At 34.9% G+C, this 20,810-nt stretch overlaps 1 protein-coding gene across 3 annotated transcripts; it reads right to left on the bottom strand.

The window, feature by feature from the left end:
• Positions 1 to 6,899: 6,899 nt before the first annotated feature.
• Positions 6,900 to 20,801, bottom strand: THAP6 (THAP domain containing 6). Of its 3 annotated transcripts, XM_006907649.3 has the most exons (5): positions 20,721 to 20,801; positions 19,739 to 19,841; positions 18,326 to 18,533; positions 14,730 to 14,855; positions 6,900 to 8,987 (listed from the first exon to the last, which is right to left on the bottom strand). In XM_006907649.3, the coding sequence occupies exons 2-5, from the start codon at positions 19,816 to 19,818 to the stop codon at positions 8,733 to 8,735; spliced, it is 669 nt and encodes a 222-aa protein (XP_006907711.1). In that variant the 5' UTR covers positions 19,819 to 19,841; positions 20,721 to 20,801; the 3' UTR covers positions 6,900 to 8,732. The 3 variants fall into 3 exon arrangements, with proteins under 3 accessions (XP_006907711.1, XP_024899586.1, XP_024899585.1); XM_025043818.1 differs by lacking the exon at positions 19,739 to 19,841 and having other exon boundaries at positions 20,721 to 20,789; XM_025043817.1 differs by lacking the exons at positions 19,739 to 19,841; positions 20,721 to 20,801 and adding an exon at positions 19,900 to 20,465.
• Between the last annotated feature and the right edge of the window lie 9 nt (positions 20,802 to 20,810).

Raw genomic sequence — 20,810 nt, forward strand, 5'->3', positions numbered from 1 at the left:
TACCATTACAAATATGTAAAGGATAGTTATATATATATATATATAGTCGTTTATTTTCTTCTGCGTGTGCCTTACCTCCATTCTTCTTTGCGAATTCAGATCTTTGAATCCTTCCCTTTTCAGTCATTGTTATCTCAATTTGTCCCTATGTATGCTGAACGTTCATTACTATCTTGTTATAGCAATTCTCTTCTTATTATTTAAGTTTATAACGCCTTGTTCTTATAAGGGTTACACTCCTCTGCTTCTATTTGCCTGATAGTCACTTTACTACTATTTATGTATTTTTTCATCATTTTGTTTTAGGTGAACTGACCCCTTTCAGTATTTCCTGTAGTGCAGGCCTCAAAGTGGAGAATTCTCTCAATTTTTGTATGTGTGGAAAGGTTTTAATTTCTCTTTCATATCTAAAGGAAAGCTTAGCTGGATACCTTATTCTAGGCTAATAGTTTAAATATTTGATTCCATTCCTTTCTGGGTTGTAAGGTTTGCGCCGAGAAGTCCGATGATAATCTAATGGGTTTTCCTTTATAAGTTACCGTTTTCTTCTCCCTGGCTACCCTGAGAATTCTGTCTTTGTCGTTGATTTTTGATAACTTTAATACAATGTGTCTTGATGAAGGCCTTTTTGGGTTGAGATAATTGGATATTCTATTGACTTCTTGAATTCCAAGCTCCAGCTCATTCCTTAGATTTGGGAAATTCTTGTCCACTATTTGTCTGAAAGTGCTTTCTACTCCCTGCTCCTTTTCCTCGCCTTCAATAATACTCATTATTCTTATGTTTCCTTTCCTGATATCACCTAGTTCTTGAATTTCTCTTTCATTATTTTTCATTCTTCGGTTTTCTCTTCTGATTTATTTCTAGATTTCTGTCTTCGATATCGCTGATCCTTTCCTCCATTTGGTCGGCTCTGTTTCCCAAGCTTGCTATTTCATTTTTCAACTCTTGCAGTGTGTTTTTTATCTCCGAAAGTTCTGTTTGGTTCTTTTTGAGGGTTTCAACTTCCTTGCTCGGCATATCTCACTGTTTTTTCAATTCCTGAAATTGTTAATATGACTCATTTTGGAACTCACTGAGTTTTTTCAGAAGAACCATCTCGAATTCTATGTCATTTAAGTCACATATTTCTATGTCAGTAAGCTTATTTTCTGAAGATTTTTCTCTTTCTTCCTGAGAGACTTTGTCACTTTGGTTGTTCATGGTGTTTAATGGACTATTTCTCCGCCTGAGCATTAATGGAAGTACATTCTGCTTGTTTTCCAGAAAGGTTTATTATATAAAGGTCTCTCTTTACCCTGCTGCAAAGAAGGTGCTTTTCTTTTGGTTTCCAGTAGGTGGCATCTAAGCCTCTTGGATCCCTGCTTTATATAAAGCTTTAAAAATGCCTTTTTATTTTCTGATAGATATTTAATCACGCTCGCTCCCCTCAGTTTCAGTCTCTGTCAGTGTCAGTGATGGTCTTGGCTCAGATTCCCCTGGAGCTCTGCGGTGCAGTTTCATTGGGTATGGGAGGAAGGGCCCTCTGGGTTAAGATTTGGGCCCTGCGCTCAGCCTCAGTTTTGCAACTGGGTTGGTAAAAAATCAACTATTGTTCCTCTGTGGTCCTGTCCTGCTTCTCTGCTTTCTTCCCTGATGACTGGTCCCTGTTGCTGTATGCGTGGAACTCACAGCACTCCCAGGCAGGGCTGTTCAGGGAAGTTGCCGCTCCTTCTCCCCTCTCCCTCCTCCTGTAGGGAGCTCTGGAGGCTGGGATAGGCCGCTTCTTTATTTCTCCCAGTCCACCACTTGACACTCGGGGTTCTGACCTGTAGTAGCTCTTATGCACGGATCCCACGCTCAGACATGCTGGTGTGCAGTTCAGGTGCTTTGTGTTGAGTTTAGATGTTTGGCTTATTGTTGTTTCAAGGGGGGAGATCTGAGGACATCTCTCGCTCTGCCATGTTTTTCTCCCTCCACTAGGCCATTTAATCCTCATTTAATCCAATGAAATAGGCACTATTGTCGCGCCTGTTTTAAAGATAAGAAAACAGGCACAGGGAGGTTAAGTCATGTGGCTAATAAGTGGCAGAGCCAAGATATGAACCCAGGCAGCTGGGCTGTAGAATTCTTGCTCTTAAACACTGTCCTGGGTCTGTCAACTTACTGCTGTAAAAGCTCTGTGAAAGTAACTTTAAAATTCATCCTTGTAGTGTAGGACAAAAGACTTGGTTTGTTAAAAAATTTTTTTTCAAGGCAAAATAAACAAAAAGAGGTAGAAGGGGAACCTACAGATTCAAAGAGATTCAAGAAACATACCAACCAATTACAATGTTTGACTTTATGTGTTAACGATAAATGACTTTGTCAAAAAAAATTAGAGTCCTTACTTTTTAGAGATAGTTGCTAACATATTTACAGATTATATGATGTCTGGGATTTGCTTCAAAATATTAAGAGATGGGAGTATAGATGGAACAAGATTGTCCATGTCTAATAATTGTTGAAGCTAGGTGATGGGTCCATTCCAGTTTATACTCTCCACCTTTGTTTGGAATATTCCATTATAAAAAGCTTCAAAATAAATTTTTGTTTTATTCTCATATAAATGTCAAAAGCATCATGGACTTACTTCACGGAGCTAGTGGGAAGAACAACAGTCCATACGAAGAGAGTAGGTAGGATACTACTTAGCGGATTCACCTTCTAAGGATGTCACTTATTTAAGGGTGATCCCCAGTGCTTTCCACATGGCAGATACTTAGAAGATTCTTCTGGACTGCATGAATATGTGAGCATATGAATGAACAAATGTGAATGAATTCGGTTTTCAGTGAGTTGGAGAACCATTTGGTCACAAGAACAGGAATAGAACCTAACCTCCAGGCCAAATAATATGATAAAATGATTCTGTATGTTTCACATTTAACTGAATTATGCATTTAAAGGCAGTTTTATCTACCACAATCATATATCTACCACAATCATAACAAGAACCAAAATACTCCTACACTGACTCCCTTTATCCTAGTGTACAAATGTACATGAAGAGATTTACTAACACAAAAATCTTCGCTCTGTAGCTATGTTCCCACCACTACACCTCTCAGAGCCTACACTCTGCGCCGAGCTCCACTGCCATTGTTTTTGCTTGCCCAGCCTAGCATTCATCCCAATTCTTCTGATTACCTAACACTGAGTTCCCTCTGAGGAACCATCAGTTCTCTTCTCTCCGGTCTCCAGGATTGTCTGTAACATATACATGCCAATCATAGCATAGCATTTCTATAGCCACAGTGATATGTTTAGGGATAGGCATTTGACTCAAGCCAAGTCAACCAAGCCCAGTTGCAATTCCTGGGACTTTTGTATGAGTGACTAGGAAAAAGGCATACATTTTGCCTTTGTACTTGAAGTTGTTAAGGGACATACTTACGTGAAAGGAGAGCCTACCTGATAAATTGGAGTGGAGAGATATCAGATTCTGATAACATTCTTTGAACCTGTGAATCCAGGTGTACCTGAAGCTATGCATGGTATACCATATGTGTTTTGCTAAACCTGATTCTGAAATATAACACAGTCTTCTAGTAGCAAATCACATAGGGAATGAATATTCTATTTTAAGCCTAGTGTTCCTTGCTAAGTGGAAAGAAGAGCTGTTAACTTTTATACTCTTATATTTGACTACAAACTACTATAGATGTAGACAGAGTAGAAAATTATGTCAGCTCCAGTGGTTGGGTAAAGCGTTAACAGAGATTAGGACCAATCTTTTTATCATTCCATGCATTCTTCCTTAGAGTTGAGAGAAACCAGATGACTAGACAGACTCCTGTGCAGGTGAAACTGTGGATACTTGAAAGTCTTGCCTATGTGTGTGGTAAGGTGACTTCACCCTGAGTGCTTAGCAGCCATGTTTATGCTTGGCGGTGGAATCAGACAGATCAGGGTGTGGTAATGAGTAACTGTGGGCTTTCCCCAGCTTCAGACACAGGATGAGTTCATCTTTTATCCTTCAGCCTGTAACTGCCCCAATTGGAGCTTCTGAATGGAATGATTAAGATCTCATTTTCCTATGCTGTGAATGTTCAGTAGCAATTTGACATTTGAGGAATTGAAATCTCTGGGTCTGGCGTGGTAGATCAGGGTTGATAATAACATGTCTCCTTGGATGAGGATGAGAATATTTGTCATTATACCAGCTATGAGACCTTGGGCAAGTTATTTAACTTTTGTTTAACTTCTTCATCTGTAAAAATGAGAATAATAATAGTACCTACCTCATAGGGTTGTTATGAGGTGAAATGAGTTAATAACATTTAAGCACTTTGAGTAGAGATCGGCACCTTGTAAATGTTAGCTATCTTTTATTTATGAAAATTAAAAATTTTCTGCCTCAGAAAACATTTTCTCTAGAACCTGGATATCTGATATAAAACAAAGAAAAGGCAGAAATGGGATTTATGTAATTGTGAAAAGCTCTATGACAGTATACAACACTTCTCAGATATCAGTACTTTGAAGCCATATTTTTTAGTTTTCTGATATATTAAGTCCGTAGGAAAGCTGGTTTAGAAGGTTCTCACCAGGGATGAAGGCTTTTTGTTGTTGTTTGCTTGTGTTTTTAGGGTTCTGATAGGTGACAGTCACAGGTGATGTAACTAAAATCTGTAACCACACCTACCCAGATATTGGTTTCTGTAAATCTCAGTAGTTACTATTGAGTTACTGTTGAGTTTGATGCCTATTGGCAGAGTTTGAGAGAGTTCTTTGAAATATCCAGGAGTCACAGGAAATAGTAGTAACTCAAGACTTGGATCTTGCTTTAGCCAATGTCTCAAGCAGATAATGTGAGTAATGATAACAAACAACTCCTAGTTTTTCAGAGATGAGTGGTTTTGATTTAAATTCATAAAATGCTGTTATTATAATTTTCTTGACATCCCTCCCTGCCTACCTTTTTTTCTTTTCTGTACTCTGTTGCCTGTACCACTGTCATTCCCTATCAAAGGATAGGGATGCCCTTCTTCTTGTTATCTCTGGCATGGGATTTAAAGAAAGAAAAACAATATATAGAAGGCACATTGTATGATGTTTTGCATGCAATTAAATACAATTCTCACCACAACTAGGTGAGGAAGGTTATTATTGTCCATTTTGTAAATGCTCAAAGAGGTTCAGGAACTTGGCCTATGTATATAATACACATAATATCAGGAATATATATATATATAAATAATGTGGCAGATATGGGTTGGAACCTAGGTCTGTTTGATTCTTTCCTGGGTGTTTTGGTCTCCTATTCTCAAAACTGAAGAGGGTGACCTAATCCCAATCTAGGTCTTGGGACAGAACTTTAAAAGTGCTCACACTGACTCCTAAAAAAAAAATGGTGCCCATACCGACCAACACACTAATGTTCCATTTTGGAACTTTGAGGCTCCATCAGTTTTGTAGTCTCGGTGCCTTCTTTAATTGCCACAGTCTGCCTGCCACATAGTCCACTTCTCTGTATTTGTGTTATATAGTTGTTTGTCCTTGTAGGTTATAAATATCTTCATCTTATCATCTTTGTATCCTTTACAGTAGTGTGTGAGGCTTTGAAAGCATTACACATAATTGGTTAGTATATTAAATATGTTAGTCTATAAACTTCTGTATGTGCCTAAGATAAATATTAAATAAATGAGACTTAATGAGACTCAAATAAATTTTAAGATGTTGTACTGTGAAATCTATTGAGTATGTATGTGAGTCATCTAATAAAGCAGTGCACTCTGAGGAGAAAGGCATCAGGGGCCTATGTCAGTGAAATTTCAGGGAAGAGTATCTAGCGATCAGGGGCAGGCTAGGACATTCTCTCTGAAGTAAAAGACAAACTAGTACAACTTACATCTTTCACAATGAAGATGGAAACATAAAGCTTAATAGGTCTCTTTGGGTTCTGAAGGCAGCATATTTCATACCTAAGAATACTGCTCTCTGCTTTACACCAGGTGACATGAAAAGCTGTCAGTTTTGAGGGAGTCCCAAAGCAGAAAAGGGGTCTGTTGCAGGTCAATATTGTGGTGGGAGCAGGTCTGCCACTTGGGTCATCTAACCTAGCAGACTCTGTGATATTAGAGTTATTGCTGTAGGTAAAAATTTGGAAGAAATTAAGGCAAAAACACTGTATGTATATGCTTGATTTTTCTGTCAGTTTTAATAACTAAATGTATAAAAACCACATAGAGCACATTACTAGAGAAAATACTTTATTTTTCAAATATATAATGGATTCTTCCCCCCTCAATTATTTCTGTAATAATTTTATTTTTTATTAAGTTAATATTTATTAATACATTTCCTTTTTTTTTCTCAAAGACTATGGTATAATTGTGATTATCTTTAGCAACCAAAGTCTAAAGATTTAAACTTGATATGGATAAAAATGCCATATCAAGTCCTTCATACCTGATTTGGTGCTGAGGTTGAATTAGTGTATTGGTTTGTTCCAGGATGCAGAGGCCACTCCAACTTAAAAGCAAAGTAAAACCCTTGGGCTGGCCTTGGTTGCTTGAGAAACCTCTGGATGGGGATGATTGGTTTTGCTCTGCACAGAATGGCTCTTCCCCAGGCTAAGAAATGTTCTCTGGGAACAGTGGACTGAGGTATATACTGTGTTCAGGCATTTGGGGAGGCAGGTAGGGAAGTTTCTATTTCTTACATCATATTTCCATTAGTGACCATTTGATAAAGAGCAAATGGGTTGCTCCAGGTCCTTGATGATACCAGTATTTTGCCCACAGTTATCTCTTTCAGTGATACTAAGACCAACCATAACAACAACAAACCCAAAGGCTGAGTTCACTGTGAATACAGGTAGTAAAAGTGACTGGCAACTGTGATAAGTGGCAGAAATCAGGACAACTTTTGGATGTTTTCCCGGGCTTGATTTATTCTAAGCAGCCTTTAGAGAGCTAGACTTTAGATACAGTGCTTTGGATCTATCCTTTTACTATCCTCCATTGCCCAGTGACTATAATTTTTATACTAAAAAATAGGATGAGAGAAAAAGTCTCTACCTCTGTCACAGAATATTCATAAAACCTAAGGTCATACCAAACTTCCCATTAGAATGACCATTATGAATTCAAAATTAAATAACTAAAATAAATAATGGGTAGCTAATAAGGTTTTTTTTTTTTAAGGTAGTAAAAAGGTATGACCTCAGTGATTTATTAGCAATATTGCCAATCTCTTAAATGTGGGTAAAGTCCCATTTAGAAGGAAGGTTTGTAATCCTACATAAAGATATAACATGCATTAAAACAGAAAATTCTTAAATATAAAAAATTCAAGTGACCATATCCTCCTTACTGATATTACTATAACACAAATAAAATTACAATAAACATTTTAGCACAAAATGCAGTTCATTTCCAGTTTATATATTGAAATAATTGATACTCAAATTCTAAAACTATAGCATAGACATATGAATGAGATTGATATGTGTGTGTGTGTGTGTGTGTGTGTGTGTGTGTGTACTTCAAAGTAGAATTTGGCTTTGGGCTAATAAATTTTATTCTAATCCATAATATTTATGACTCTTAATTTCAGTTGTTTTTACTAAGTAATTGGAAGCAAACCAAAATTTCTGACACTTGGATCAATCAGAAAATAGCTAAGAGTTATTATTTGTATATTCAGTAAGAAACTATTCTAAAGCTGTTTTACTTACCTATTTCTCTAAATAAAAGCTCTTAGATGGGAATCTACTCTTCTAATTAAAATATTGTAACCCTTTCTCCAATTCCTATTTCAACTGGAAGAGCCACATCATTATTTTTTAATGGTTTCTTCTATATTTTGTATTCTAAAAAATGACAGCAATATTGCTTTCTGTAAAATACCAAGGAGTGTTCAAAGTATTCATCTAGTACAGGTATTCAGATTTTGAAGATGTACTTTTATGATGAAATAATAATCATGAAACAAAATGTTCAGAAGAACTGTCAGAGTAAATAGCTATGTAAAAATCAGATTTATGACCCTTTCTACACTTTTTCAAAGCTGTGCAGGTTTATATCAAAGTGCTCCTAATGAGGAGGAAGAATGTACTGTACTGAAAAACTGAGATCTTGTCAGAGGTCTCCTTAACTTGGCTCTGGACAACTTTAAAAGCCAAAAGATCTGCACCGTATGTGTTCTCAGGGTCGGTACTATGGGATGTCTTGTAAAAAGATCTTTTGGTATTGTTGATAAGAAAAGCACCTTGGATTGGATCTAAGATGGACATGTGTTATAATGAATTCTGCTTAAATAGTAGGATACATTTAAAGTACAATTCAACACATTTACCATAAAGTGTACCTAAGTAAATAATAATAAAGTACTCCTTTGAAGTCAAAATTTAATGCTACCGAAGAAGCATCCAGTTCCTAATACTACAACTTAACATGGCTCATTTGATATCATTTCCTTAGTCTTGTGGAATTTTCCTGATCTTTTAACATCTTACAATAGTGACCTGAACTAGTTTAGGTCTAAAACACATAATTTTCACAAGTCACACAAAAACACGATAACTAGCACAAATTTCTGCATGTCTTCAAAAAGAGTCTTTGGATAACTATAATGCATAATGCTGCAGAAGATCCAAAGAAGCACTCTAAATGAGGGATATTATTTAATGATGGTAAGTAAGAATTATTTTCCAAAAATCTGTACCAATGTCAATTTTAGGTAGAATACAACATGAAATTATTTCATGAAATATAGCCTCGTTCTATGCTCTCCTGACAATACTCCCAGCAGAAAGCTTCCAGTCTATTTGCTGTTTCTTGGCTGATGAGACATTCATCCTTTAATTCTCTGATTGTCTTCCTCAGTGATTTTTGGAAACGTTTTTCTCGGTCTAAAACATTCCGCAGACTTTTCTTGGTATCCTCTAGCTCGCTGATCACATGATCTAATTTATGCTTAAGTTTCTTTGGACTGTCCATTACACTGTAGCTATGTTCCTAAAAACATAAACACCACGTTAGTAAACCAGGCAGGCAAGTAATTAGCTAAAAGCTTATAAGTAGGCTTTAGCTGTTTCTCCATTTACTATGCTTAGAGAAGATCTTTAATTTGATGATACTAAGAGGTTTAAAAAACCTAGGAAGCAGATGGGGGTGGCAGCACTATTCCAGGTGCCTAGGACCTCTTCCTTTTGTCTAAGGCTAGGCACACATGATGAGTGCAGAATTGTACGGATGGGAAGCACTTCTCACTTTTTAAGTGTCTGCTTATGAACGCCATGATGCTGACAATTACAAAACTTTTGTTCCATGAGTGTGGGGCTGCTAAGTTTAGGTTTTACCTACCAAACAAACTTAAATTGTTCAATTTGTAACTGAGTTACTTAATTTGATAAATATTTAACTTTATAAGGGAAGACAAGAAAGGAGCATTGGAGCAGATGCTCTGGCTGGGTGTTATAGATTTAGAGAGGATTCTGGCCTTGGAATTTTAAAGAGATAATTTAAGTTCTCAGTATTTATTATGGTTATGCTTACGTTTGCTGGGGATACTTTTTTTTTTCCATTTGAAAATAGGAAAAATAACACTGACATATCTTATAAAAGTCCTATAAAATAATTTTGAAAAGCTGTTAATATTAAAATTAGTGAAGAGAACTTTTTGCTTATAGTCAAATGAAATAACAGAGACTAGATTGATTCCTATCTAAAAAAACTAAGACATGGCCAAAGGCATAAAGTGTTCTGAAGATAACAGACATCAAGCAAGGAAGGAGCAATTGTGGAGAGGTGGGAAACAAGCTGAGCCCTATGACTGCCCTGGCTTACTGCCTGGAGAGAGTTGCTAGGTCTCAGTGCAAGGAGGAGATACCCAAGTAGAGTTTGGTAGACTGAGTTGAGGAGATAAGTGCAAAGCATCCAGGGAGACTAAGGTAGCTACAGCCACAGGATGAAGTACTAGTGAGGAGAAATGTGCACAGGGAGAGAACTCTGGAAATCCTCAGAGGCTTCCCCTACAGTATTCCTTCGAGTGAGATCAGAGCATATGTGGAGGAACCTGCTCACAGGTAAGGAAAGAATGACCAGAAAAGATTAAGGCTGCCCTGTGCTCATAAGGCTTAGCCGCTACTTCCACCAGATTCATAGGACATTGAGTAAAGTATACAAAAGGGTCTTGCTTCAGTAGCAGAGAACAAAATGCCTATTAAACTGAGCACTGTTCTAGTCCTGCCTAACAAAGCAAAACCTGAATGGACCAAAGTGTTTCCAAATAACTTAACTGCACCCCAGAAGAAAGCTCACAAATACAGTATACAAAAATATCCAGTATCCAGCAAAGTAAATGTGTGGCACACACAACTTACCAAGCATGCAAAGAAACAGGAAAATATGAGCCACAATAAGAGATAAACCAACCAACAGAAACCAACCCAGAACTGATGCAAATGTTAGAATTAGCAGACAAAAGAATTGAAGTTATTAAAACTGTATTCTGTACGTTCAAAAACTTAAGTAGAGAAATGAAAGACATAAAAAGGAAAAAGAACATCTAGGGATAAAAACCAGTGTGTGAGGTGAAAAATACACTGGAGGAAATTAATGGCAGAAACAGACATTTCAGAAGAAAAGATTACTGAAGGTGAAGATATAGCAATAGGAACTGTATAGAATGGACTAAGAGAGAAAAGAGAATACTAAAAAAACAGAAGAACATAGCATCAGTGAGTGGTGGCACAACCTCAGACAGCCTAATATACATGTAATTAGAATCCCCCAAGGAGAAGGAAGAAAAGTTGAGGTAGAAATAAATATTTGAAGAAATCATGGCCAAAAGTTTTCCAAGTCTGAAAAAACTATAAGCCCACAGATAAAGAAGATCAACAAATCCCAAGCACAAGAAACATGAAGAAAACTAAACTTTTTAAAGAGAGAATTTAAGTTCTCTCAATATTATTGAGGCACATCATAATCAAATTATTCAAAACTACTGGAAAAGAAAAATTCTTAAAAGAAAAAGAGATGTTAGGTACAGAGGATAAAGATAAGTACAACAGTAGATTTTTCATTAGAAACAATGCTTGTGAGAATACACTGGAGCAACATCTTTAAAGAACTAAAATCAACAAAGCCCCAAACCACCAACCTAAAATTTGATACCCCATGAAGACATCTTTCAAAAAACTAAAAATAATGAATTTTTAGGACGTATAAAAATTGAAACAATTCATCACCAGCATAATAACTGTGCTGTAAGAAATGTTAAATAGGTCCTTCCGACAGAATGATACCAGATGGAAATATAGACTTACAGAAAGGAATGAAAGGCCTTGGCAATGGCAATTACATAGGTAACCTATAAGATTTTTTTCTTATTATTTAAAGCTCTTTAAAAGATAATTTACTGTTTAAACAAAAATGGTAACAATGTAGTGTGGGGTTCACAGCATGTGTGTAAGTGAAATGTAAGACAAGCAACAGCACAAAGGTCGAAGAGCAGAAATGAAAGTATACTATTGTAAGATTCTTATATTATATGTTAAGTGGAATAATATTACTTATCACATAACCTCTGACAAGATAAAAATGGATGCTATAGACCGAAAAGCAACTACTAAAATGGAATTATAGCAAATGAGTCAAAAAAAAAAAAAAAAGATAAAATGTAATCATAAAAGAATTAAATTAATCCAAAAGAAGGCAGAAAAAGAAGAAAATGGGAACAAAGAATAAATGGAAGAAATAGAAACAAGTAAAATTACAGGTTACTTGTAAGTAAGATTACTAAACCAAACCATATCAATAATTACGCTAAGTATTAAGGATCTAAATAACTCAATTAAAAGGCAGAAAATCTCAGATAAAAAATTCAAGGCCTCAAAGATTATGATGCTTACAAAAAATGCACTTCAAAGATAAAAGACACAAATATGTTGAAAATAACAGAGTGGAAAAAGATATACTATAATGACACTAATAAAAAGAGAGGTAGAGTGGGCATATTACTATCAGACAAAGTAGACTTCGGGACAAATAATATTACTATGGATAAAGAAGGTCATTTCTTAATAATAAAGGGGTTAATTTATCAAGATAAAAAATACTAAATATTCAGTACCTAATAACAGTGCTGCTATAAAATATAACAAGTAAAAACTGACAACTGCAAGAAGAATCAGACAAACCTGCCATTACTGGAAGATTAAACACTTTTCAATAACAGAACAAGTAGACAGAAATTTAGTAATGATAAAGACTTGAACAACGTTATTGAATAATTTGACCTCATTGACATTTATAAAACATTCTAGCTAACATCATCAGGACATAAATTCTTTGCAAATGCACAGAGATCATTTGCCAAGATAGATCATATTCTAGGCTATAAGTTTCGAAAGAAAAAAAAATTAAATGCATTCAAGCCATACAATGTATATTCTCTGACCACAATAGAATTAAGTAAGAAATTAATAACAGAACAATATCTGGAAACTTCCCCAATATTTGAAAGCTATATAGCACACTTCTAAATAGCCCATGGGTCAGAGAACAAATCAATATGGAATTTCGAAATATTCTAAATTAAATGAAAGTGAAAATATAATGTATTTAATTTGTGGAAGGCTGCTAAAGCAATACTTAGGGAGAAATCAATATCAGTAAATGTCAATCTATTAGAAAAGAAGAAGCCTCAAATCAATGACTTCAGTTTCTAAATTAAGACACTAAAAAGATGAGCAAATTTTAATGAAATAATTAGAAGGAAATAATATAGATGTGTAGAAATCAGTGAAGTAGAAAACAAAACAACAGAAGAAAAGTGAGAAAGTCAACAAAAGCTAGTTCTTTGACAAAAATCAATAAAATTGATAAATCTCTAGGTAGAATGATCAGCAATAAAACAAACAATGACCATCATCAGAAATGAGAGAGATGATATCACTATAGATTCTATAGATAATAAAAGGATAATAAGGAAACATTATAAAGCTAATAAATATGACAACTGAGATGAAATGGATAAAATCCTTGGAAAATACGAACCACCAAAAAACTTTCCCACAAACAAAACTCTAGGCCTAGATAGCTTTGCTGGGAAATTCTACCAAATATTTATAGAAGAAATAATTTCAATTTTATTAAAACTCTTCCAGAAAAATCAAAAAGGGAGGCAATATTTTCTAACTCATCCTTTGAGGTCAGCATTATTCTGATACTGAAACCAGACAAAAAAGTTTAAAAGAAATAAAACTACAGGCCAATATCACTCTTGAGCATTCAAGGAAAGATTCTACACAAATTTTGACAAATCTAATCCAACAATATACAAGAAGGGTAATATATCATTAAGAAGTAGGGTTTATTCCAGGAATGCAATGCTGGTTTAACGTTAAAAAATCAATCAATGTAACTAATCATATTATGAGCTAAAAAAAAGAAAAAGGGTATGATCTCTTAACAGATACAAAAGAGTATTTGACAAAACTAACACTCTTTTCTGATAAAAACTCTCAGCAAACTAGGAATAGAAGGGCACTTCCTCAACCTAATAAAGGGCATTTATGAAAAACAGTTAATATATTCAATATCATATTAATGTCATTAACAATGAAAGACTGAATGTTTCCTTCCTAAAATAAGTAGCAAGACATGGAGATTAGCTCTTAGTATTTCTATTGGGCATAGTCCTGGAGGTTCAAGACAGTGCAATAAAACAAGAAAAAGAAATGAAAGGTATTCATATCTGAAAGGAAGTAAAACTTTTTAATGACTGACAACATGATTATCTATGTAGAAAATCTGATAGCCTCTATAAAAAAGCTTTGATTATGTTAGTTTAGTAAGTTTGACAGATACAAGATCAAAATACAAAAATCAACTTTATTTTTATAAACTAGCAGTAAATAAAACAATACCATTTATAATAGCATCCAAACATATAAAAATACTTAGGGATAAATCCAGCGAACAAAGTGAAAGACCTGTACACTGAAAACTACAAAACTTCACTATGACAAGTTAAAGAACTAAATACATAAAGAGATAGAATTAGTTTGTGGGTTGAAAGACTTAAAATAGTCTTATTAAGATGTCAATTCTTCCCAAATGGATCTGTAGATTCAACACAATCTCAGCCAAAATTCCAGCAGCCATCTTTGTAAAAAGTTAGAAAATGATTCTAAAATTCACATAAAAATGCAAAGGACCTAGAATATCCAAAACAACTTTGAAAAACAAAGTTGAAGACTAACACTACCTCATTTCAAGAATTATTATAAAGCCATAGTAATCAAGATAGTAAAATGAATTTGGATTCCAGGCCTGGTTCTAGCATGAAAAGGCAATGAGATGAATAATAAATGTAGTTTGAATACTCCGTATGTGTCTGACTGTTCTTTAAGAAAACCTAAAGATAACTATTTTTTTAAATTAGACATTTCCCTATAGGAAATATAGTACCCAAAGGAAGTAATTAATTATTGCATTTTCTTGGTTGAAATATCATTGTTAAAGCATTCTTTGAACAAAATATGTAACCAAAGGATTAACTATCTCTATATTGTTATTGTATTATAATGACCCTAGGAAGCAATATTACTTTTGGATAGTATATATTTTTAAAAATCTAAAACATCTAAACCTCTAGTTTTTCAATAAGATTTTTGAAAGGTTTAGTATTAACTGAGAGGGCAAATTCATCTCAAAAATATCAACACTAGCTCAGTAAGTCATTTTACTTACAAAAATGAACTGGGATTGGAATTCTTCAATACACGAGGAAGCACCAACACGTTGGTGATTGTGGTTTGTGACCGGAAGGGTTTTGAGGGTGAAGTTTTTCCTACAATGAAGCTTTTCTCTTTTCCCCTGTTAAGAACAGTTAATAAAAAATTATTGTACATACTTCTGTCCTGGTTTATATTTTTATTCCTTCTTAACTTTGTGTAATAAAATTAATACGTTTCTTTTCATGGAAACTACTTTTAAAAGTCAGTAAATTTAAATTCCACTGAGATTATTTTAAAGGAACTTCCCCAAAATAACTCTAAAGTTCAACTAGAAACACAAATTTTCCTAAAAAAGTACAGTGATGATGAGGGAAGATATGCCCTTCCAACTATTACACAGTAACAATAGTAAAAAATTTGCTACTCTCTGAGACAGAAAAATCTAGAAATAGATCAAGTAGATAAAAACCTTTAGAATAAAAAAATGGCATTCTAAATAAGTGGAGAGTCATGTAAAAATAATCTAAGAAAAACAGTTATATCCTTTATACATAATAAAAAATGATGAAATTTTAAGTACTGAAAATTTATGTAAAGACGAAAACCATGAAGAACTAGAAAAAAATATAGGGAATATTTATGTAATCTTAATGTGGAGAAGACTAAGGTCAGACAACACATGAGAAAATATAGAATTGATTACTTAACAAAAAAGTAGGAGTTTCAAAAAACAAAACAAATTAACCCCATTATAACTAAGAACACCACAAAGTAACTGCAACACATAGATGGCAGTTAAATGATTCATATCTTCAATACGGTATTTTACAAGAGCTTAGAAAAAGATGAAAATAAAAGAGGACCTGAATAAGTAACTCACAGATACACAAAAAGAAATACAAATGGCTAATAAACACATGAAAAAATGTAGAAACTCACTACTATTCAAAGATGAATTAAAACAATGATGCCATTATTGCCTATCAATTTTAGCAAAGATTAAAAACACAACTAATACTGAGGATTAGAGTGGACAGACATTTGTATGCATTGCTAGTAGGGGAGATTGGTATAAGCTTTGTGGTAGGCCTTCAGGAGATCTGTATCAAAGTGCAAAAGTCTTAAAAATGTGTATAATTTTTGATGCAACAATTTTATTTCCAGGAATTTAGATTGAGGAAATAAGGATATGTACAAAGATTCAGCTACAATAATGTTCATTATGGTGCTGTTTAAAATAGTGAAAGATGATATCTATATACAATAGTGAGGACTAATTACATAAACTATTGTTCATACATAGGATCAACTGCTATATGTCATTAAAAATGTTCTATAAAGCTGACACCACTAAGTACTAGCAAGGATTAGGAACCAGAATAACTTTTATATGCTGATGGTGGGACTATAAATTGGCAAACCACTTTGGAAAATTATGGCAATATCTATTCTAGCTGAACATACACATCCCTAGGACCCAGCAATTCCACTTCTAACAGAAGTGTACATACTCTGCAGAAATGTGTACATAAGTGCATCGGAAGAAATGGACAAAAATGTTTGTAGTTGTACCACTTATAATAGCCCCAAAGTGAAAATGACCCAAATGTCCATCAACAGAAAAATGGAAAATTATAGTTTATTTATTCCATAGAATATTATAGCGAAAAAAAAAATAAATGGACAACTATTACATGCTTCAATGTGGATGAATCACACAAACAAAATGAGCTAAAGCAGCCGGAATTTATTTAAATAAGTGATAGAAGTCAGGACAGCAGTTACCTTTGGGGGTGTAAAGGTTGGAAAAGAACATGAGGAAGGCTTCTAGGGCACTGGTAATATTCTATATCTTGGTCTGAGGGGAATTACATGAATGTATTCACTTTGCAAAAATTCACTGGTCTATATTATACACTTATGATGTGTGCACATGTCCATATATATTATAGCTCAATGTAAAATTTAGTTTAAAAAACTGATGTTCTATATAATAGTTTCTTAAAAATGTGATCCATAGGTCTTCAACACAATCATGTGGGGTGCTTGTTAAAAAGTGCAGATTCCTAGACTCTAACCCAAACTTACTGAATCAAATTCTCTGAAAGAAAGGCACAGGATTCTACATTTAAACAAGCTCCCTGGATAAGTCTTATGTAGATTAAAGTTTTAAAGCCACTGTTGTGAAAAAATATTTAACATCATAGAAAACAGTAGTTAAGAGTGGATTCTGGAGCCAAAATACCTGGGTTCAAATCCAGCTTCTGCCATTTAACAGCTGTGTGACCTGGGGAAGGTATTTCAGCTCTCTGGGTCTCAGTTTCTTCAAGTGGTAAAATGAGAATAATTATAGTATTTATCAAATATGATGGTTGTGAGGACTAAATGAGTGAATATATATGTAACGTGCTTACAATAGTACCTGGCACATAGTAAGCACTATATGTCATTAAAAGAAATAGAAGCAAATAAAAAAGGGATATATATACAGTGTAATTCTATTTTTGTAAGACTATATACAGATGAATTTATATACAAATGACTGGAAAGATACATTATCAGAGTGTTAACAGTATTATCTCTGGATTATACTATTCTTTTTTCTTTACCACTAATTTCCTATAATGAAAAATTTCTTTATTAGTAAATAGTTTTTGAATAGTAAATCATGGTTCATTTATTAGGCCCACATTATTAAGGTCCTCAAAAAATAGATGACACCTTACCATAGGGGAAAAAACTGCTTTAGAGCAAATTACACAAGATATTATTCATTTATTAATACAGAAGAAAGTAAGGCAGTCTCTACTTGATAACTCAGATACTGCAATAGGAAAAACTGCAGAAAGTGACCAAGACCACATAGGAGCAGGCACACTTTTGCAATGACCTCTCTCGTTTCCAATTCTCAGGAAGGAGCAACCTTTCAATGGAGGTTCATTACTATTGTGGAAACCCATAGGCTCTCCCTGACTTGTCCAAATCGAAATCAGTCAGTCTATAGTTTCTGGAAGCAAATACACTTCCAGGTATATGAAGTCAAGAGAGGTACTGAGGGTGAGGCAGCCAATCCATGGCACTAATATAACCGAGAAAAAACACAGAATTCAACTAGAGTTTACTTATACAATCTTTTTATTTTCTTTTTTTGACCTCTCTCCTTTCCTTCTCCTGTTCTTATCTTTTGGTTTTCTTCCTTTCAGTTCCATCTAGGCTTTAAGCTTGAATGTGGCTCTCAAAGCATACTTTGGTACTGTTAGAGGATCTGTTCTTCACTTTTGTTCCAGTGTGAGGGGGACTGCCAACTTGGAAGTTCACTTTAACCCTCTTATGTTCCTCCATTTTTAAGACATGAATCTTGAAATATGCCAACTCTTAAGGTCAGTCCACTTCATCAAATCTTAGTAATGTATAAATATTTCTGAGTGACTACTGGTATAATACTCTTACTACTCATTACGAAAGCTGAAGTAGTTTACGAATTTAGAAACAAAGAAAGGACTTCAAATGAATAAACAAATGATAAAAATGTTAGCAAGTGTGGTGAAGCTTCTGCAACTGTACCATAAAGAGTGAGTAATGATGGTAAGCAGTATCTCATAAACAAACCTGTAAGTGAGATGGGGAATCAAAGATAGACGGTATGACTCCAGGTTTCAGTTTAATATTTGGAGCACTTCTGTCAAAATCTGTCTTCTTAAAGTGCCTTGAACACAACACATCTCCTTTTTTAGGCTCCCAAATGCCTGCAGCATTCACATCAAGTCTTTTCATTGCTAATACCCATTTTCTTTTGATGTTTTCATCTGTGGGGAATCTAGAAAAAAAATTACAGAAAGTATTTTTAAATTAAACACTATAGATATTATACTTGAATTAAAGCTGTAACTAAATTGACTCCTTAACTAGTTTGTTATTAATGGAATATTTAGGAAACTATCAAGATTCATGCTTTCATAACTTTCAGTTTTAATAGTAAAATTTTTCCACCAATCATGCTGCAGACAAATGGCCCTCATTTAAATTTTTCTCATAAAGAAAAAAAATTGTAAAGGATATTTACACCTTATGTAAGATCCAAAATTTAAGGTTTTTCTTTGTCCATAGATGATAAAGAATATCACTTGGGCCTTTTCCTATGTGAAATGATATCCAGAATTTATCCCAAATGAACAACAGAGCTCCTTATACTTTCATTCTTCCAACAGCATTAGAAAATTGCTTAGGATAGCATTTAATACACAATAGGTCTATAACTGCTTGGTGAATGAATGCATAGAACACCTGCAGAGTTTGGAGTTCTAGAGATCAGAATTATTTTGAGATCTAGAGGCAAATAACCATATCTTTTTCAATTTTCTAAGCTAATTCAAATCCTTTCCTGAATATGGTAAGGTACACATACTCATTTTTTTGGTTTCCTTATATCTAGCAAAGTAGTTAGCAGATCTTTCTCTAGCACATAGCACAGTGCCTAACACAAAAGCAGCAAAATAAATGTTTAGCAAATGAATAATTATTTAATCTTATTGTTCCTTTCCTATGCTGTCATGATGAGGCATAGCTAAAATACTAAACTAGGATCATTTTGATTTATCTGCAATACAACTAAAGAACCCTTGGTCTGAACTTGTAATTTATATTTTCTCTCTACAACCTAGGCTTGACCTATTTCTAAACAAAATGACAGAACACACTGGCAAAGATCCTTCCTTCGTTCAGATTGTAAACTACATGTAAACAACACTGAATTTCTTTGAAAGTACGTTAAAATGCAAAGTAACATTAACCAATATGTTTGATATGTTTTGTTAACCAGCCTCTGATACCTTGGCAGGTATCTTAAACTTCTAAATTAATTATAAATGGTGTAAAAGGATCACTGTCACTTCAAATTTAACTAAAAAGGTTATTTAGAAAAGAACCTGGGCACTAAAGTTCAAAATTGAAGATTTAAATAGAACTGCCTTTTGCTTTTTATAAAAATCAAAAATACTTGGCTCAACTACAGCAAAATCTTACACGTGAAATGTCAGTCCTTTTAACTTGGAATTTGGCAAACAGCGAGAAGCACATCCAATGGCCGAGCAACATTTCACCATGATTTTAGCAACTCATAACACAACTGAAAGAAAATTAAAATGGTCAGTTAGTAACTTCAAAGCTAAGGGGAACATATTTACCTTACTCGTCGTATTTTAATAATGTGAACTCAGAAAGCCAAAAGCAAATATTTTCTTCCAACACCTGAGCTTTGCTCATAAAATTTTCTAGGGACTGATCTTTAATAAGGCAAGTCACATTTAGCTATGCACTCTAAGACGTCTGATTTTAATTTCGTAGACTTGTACATTTCACTTCCACTGCTTCTTACAGGTACCACATTCCCTCTGTCTTGACTTTTGTATACTAACTCTTCCTGGCATACTAACTCGTCACCTTTCAGCTCAAATGTTGCTTCCCCAGGGAAACCTTCCCGACACCCAGACTAAGTCATATCCCCTCTAGTCCTAGTCCTTCTCAAAGCTGTACTCATATTTATTTCAGAGATTCTGATTAGTCTTTCTTCGTCACCAGTCTGAGTTCATGATGGCATGGTGGGGTGTTTTTCTCACTTTTGTCCCCACGGCTTAGCTGGTGACTCGCACAGAGTAGATGTTACTACATATTTTGAAGGAAGAGCAAGTAAAAGGGAATAAGGAAGAAGCAGTTTCAGGCGCTGGCGAATGTCTGGGCGACCAGCAGTAGCAGAGCGCTCGCGGGTATCCGCTCGGAGCCCAGAGGCCCGGCCGAGCTCCGCCCCTTTCTCGAGGCTCCCGGCCCCCTCAGGGAGAGAGGGAGGGGCCGCCCTGTCAGAGGTGCAGAGGCGGCCAGATAGGGTCCCTTTCCCGGGGCTGCTGGGCGTCTCTGCGCCTCTGCGGTCCTCCTCGCCCCGAACAACGCCCACGGTTTGGGCGGGTAGCTATGGGGGAGGGAAAAGAAGAGGCAACCTAAGAGTTATTACCGTTAGCAGCGAAGGTAGCGACTAACGTCGACGACAGAGATTTTGTCTCCCTTCCCTTCCGCCCCGTCGCCCCGGGAACCGGAAATCCGG

Source organism: Pteropus alecto, unplaced genomic scaffold, assembly GCF_000325575.1.
Source record: "Pteropus alecto unplaced genomic scaffold, ASM32557v1 scaffold161, whole genome shotgun sequence".
In the NCBI taxonomy this organism is placed as follows: Eukaryota; Metazoa; Chordata; class Mammalia; order Chiroptera; family Pteropodidae; genus Pteropus; species Pteropus alecto.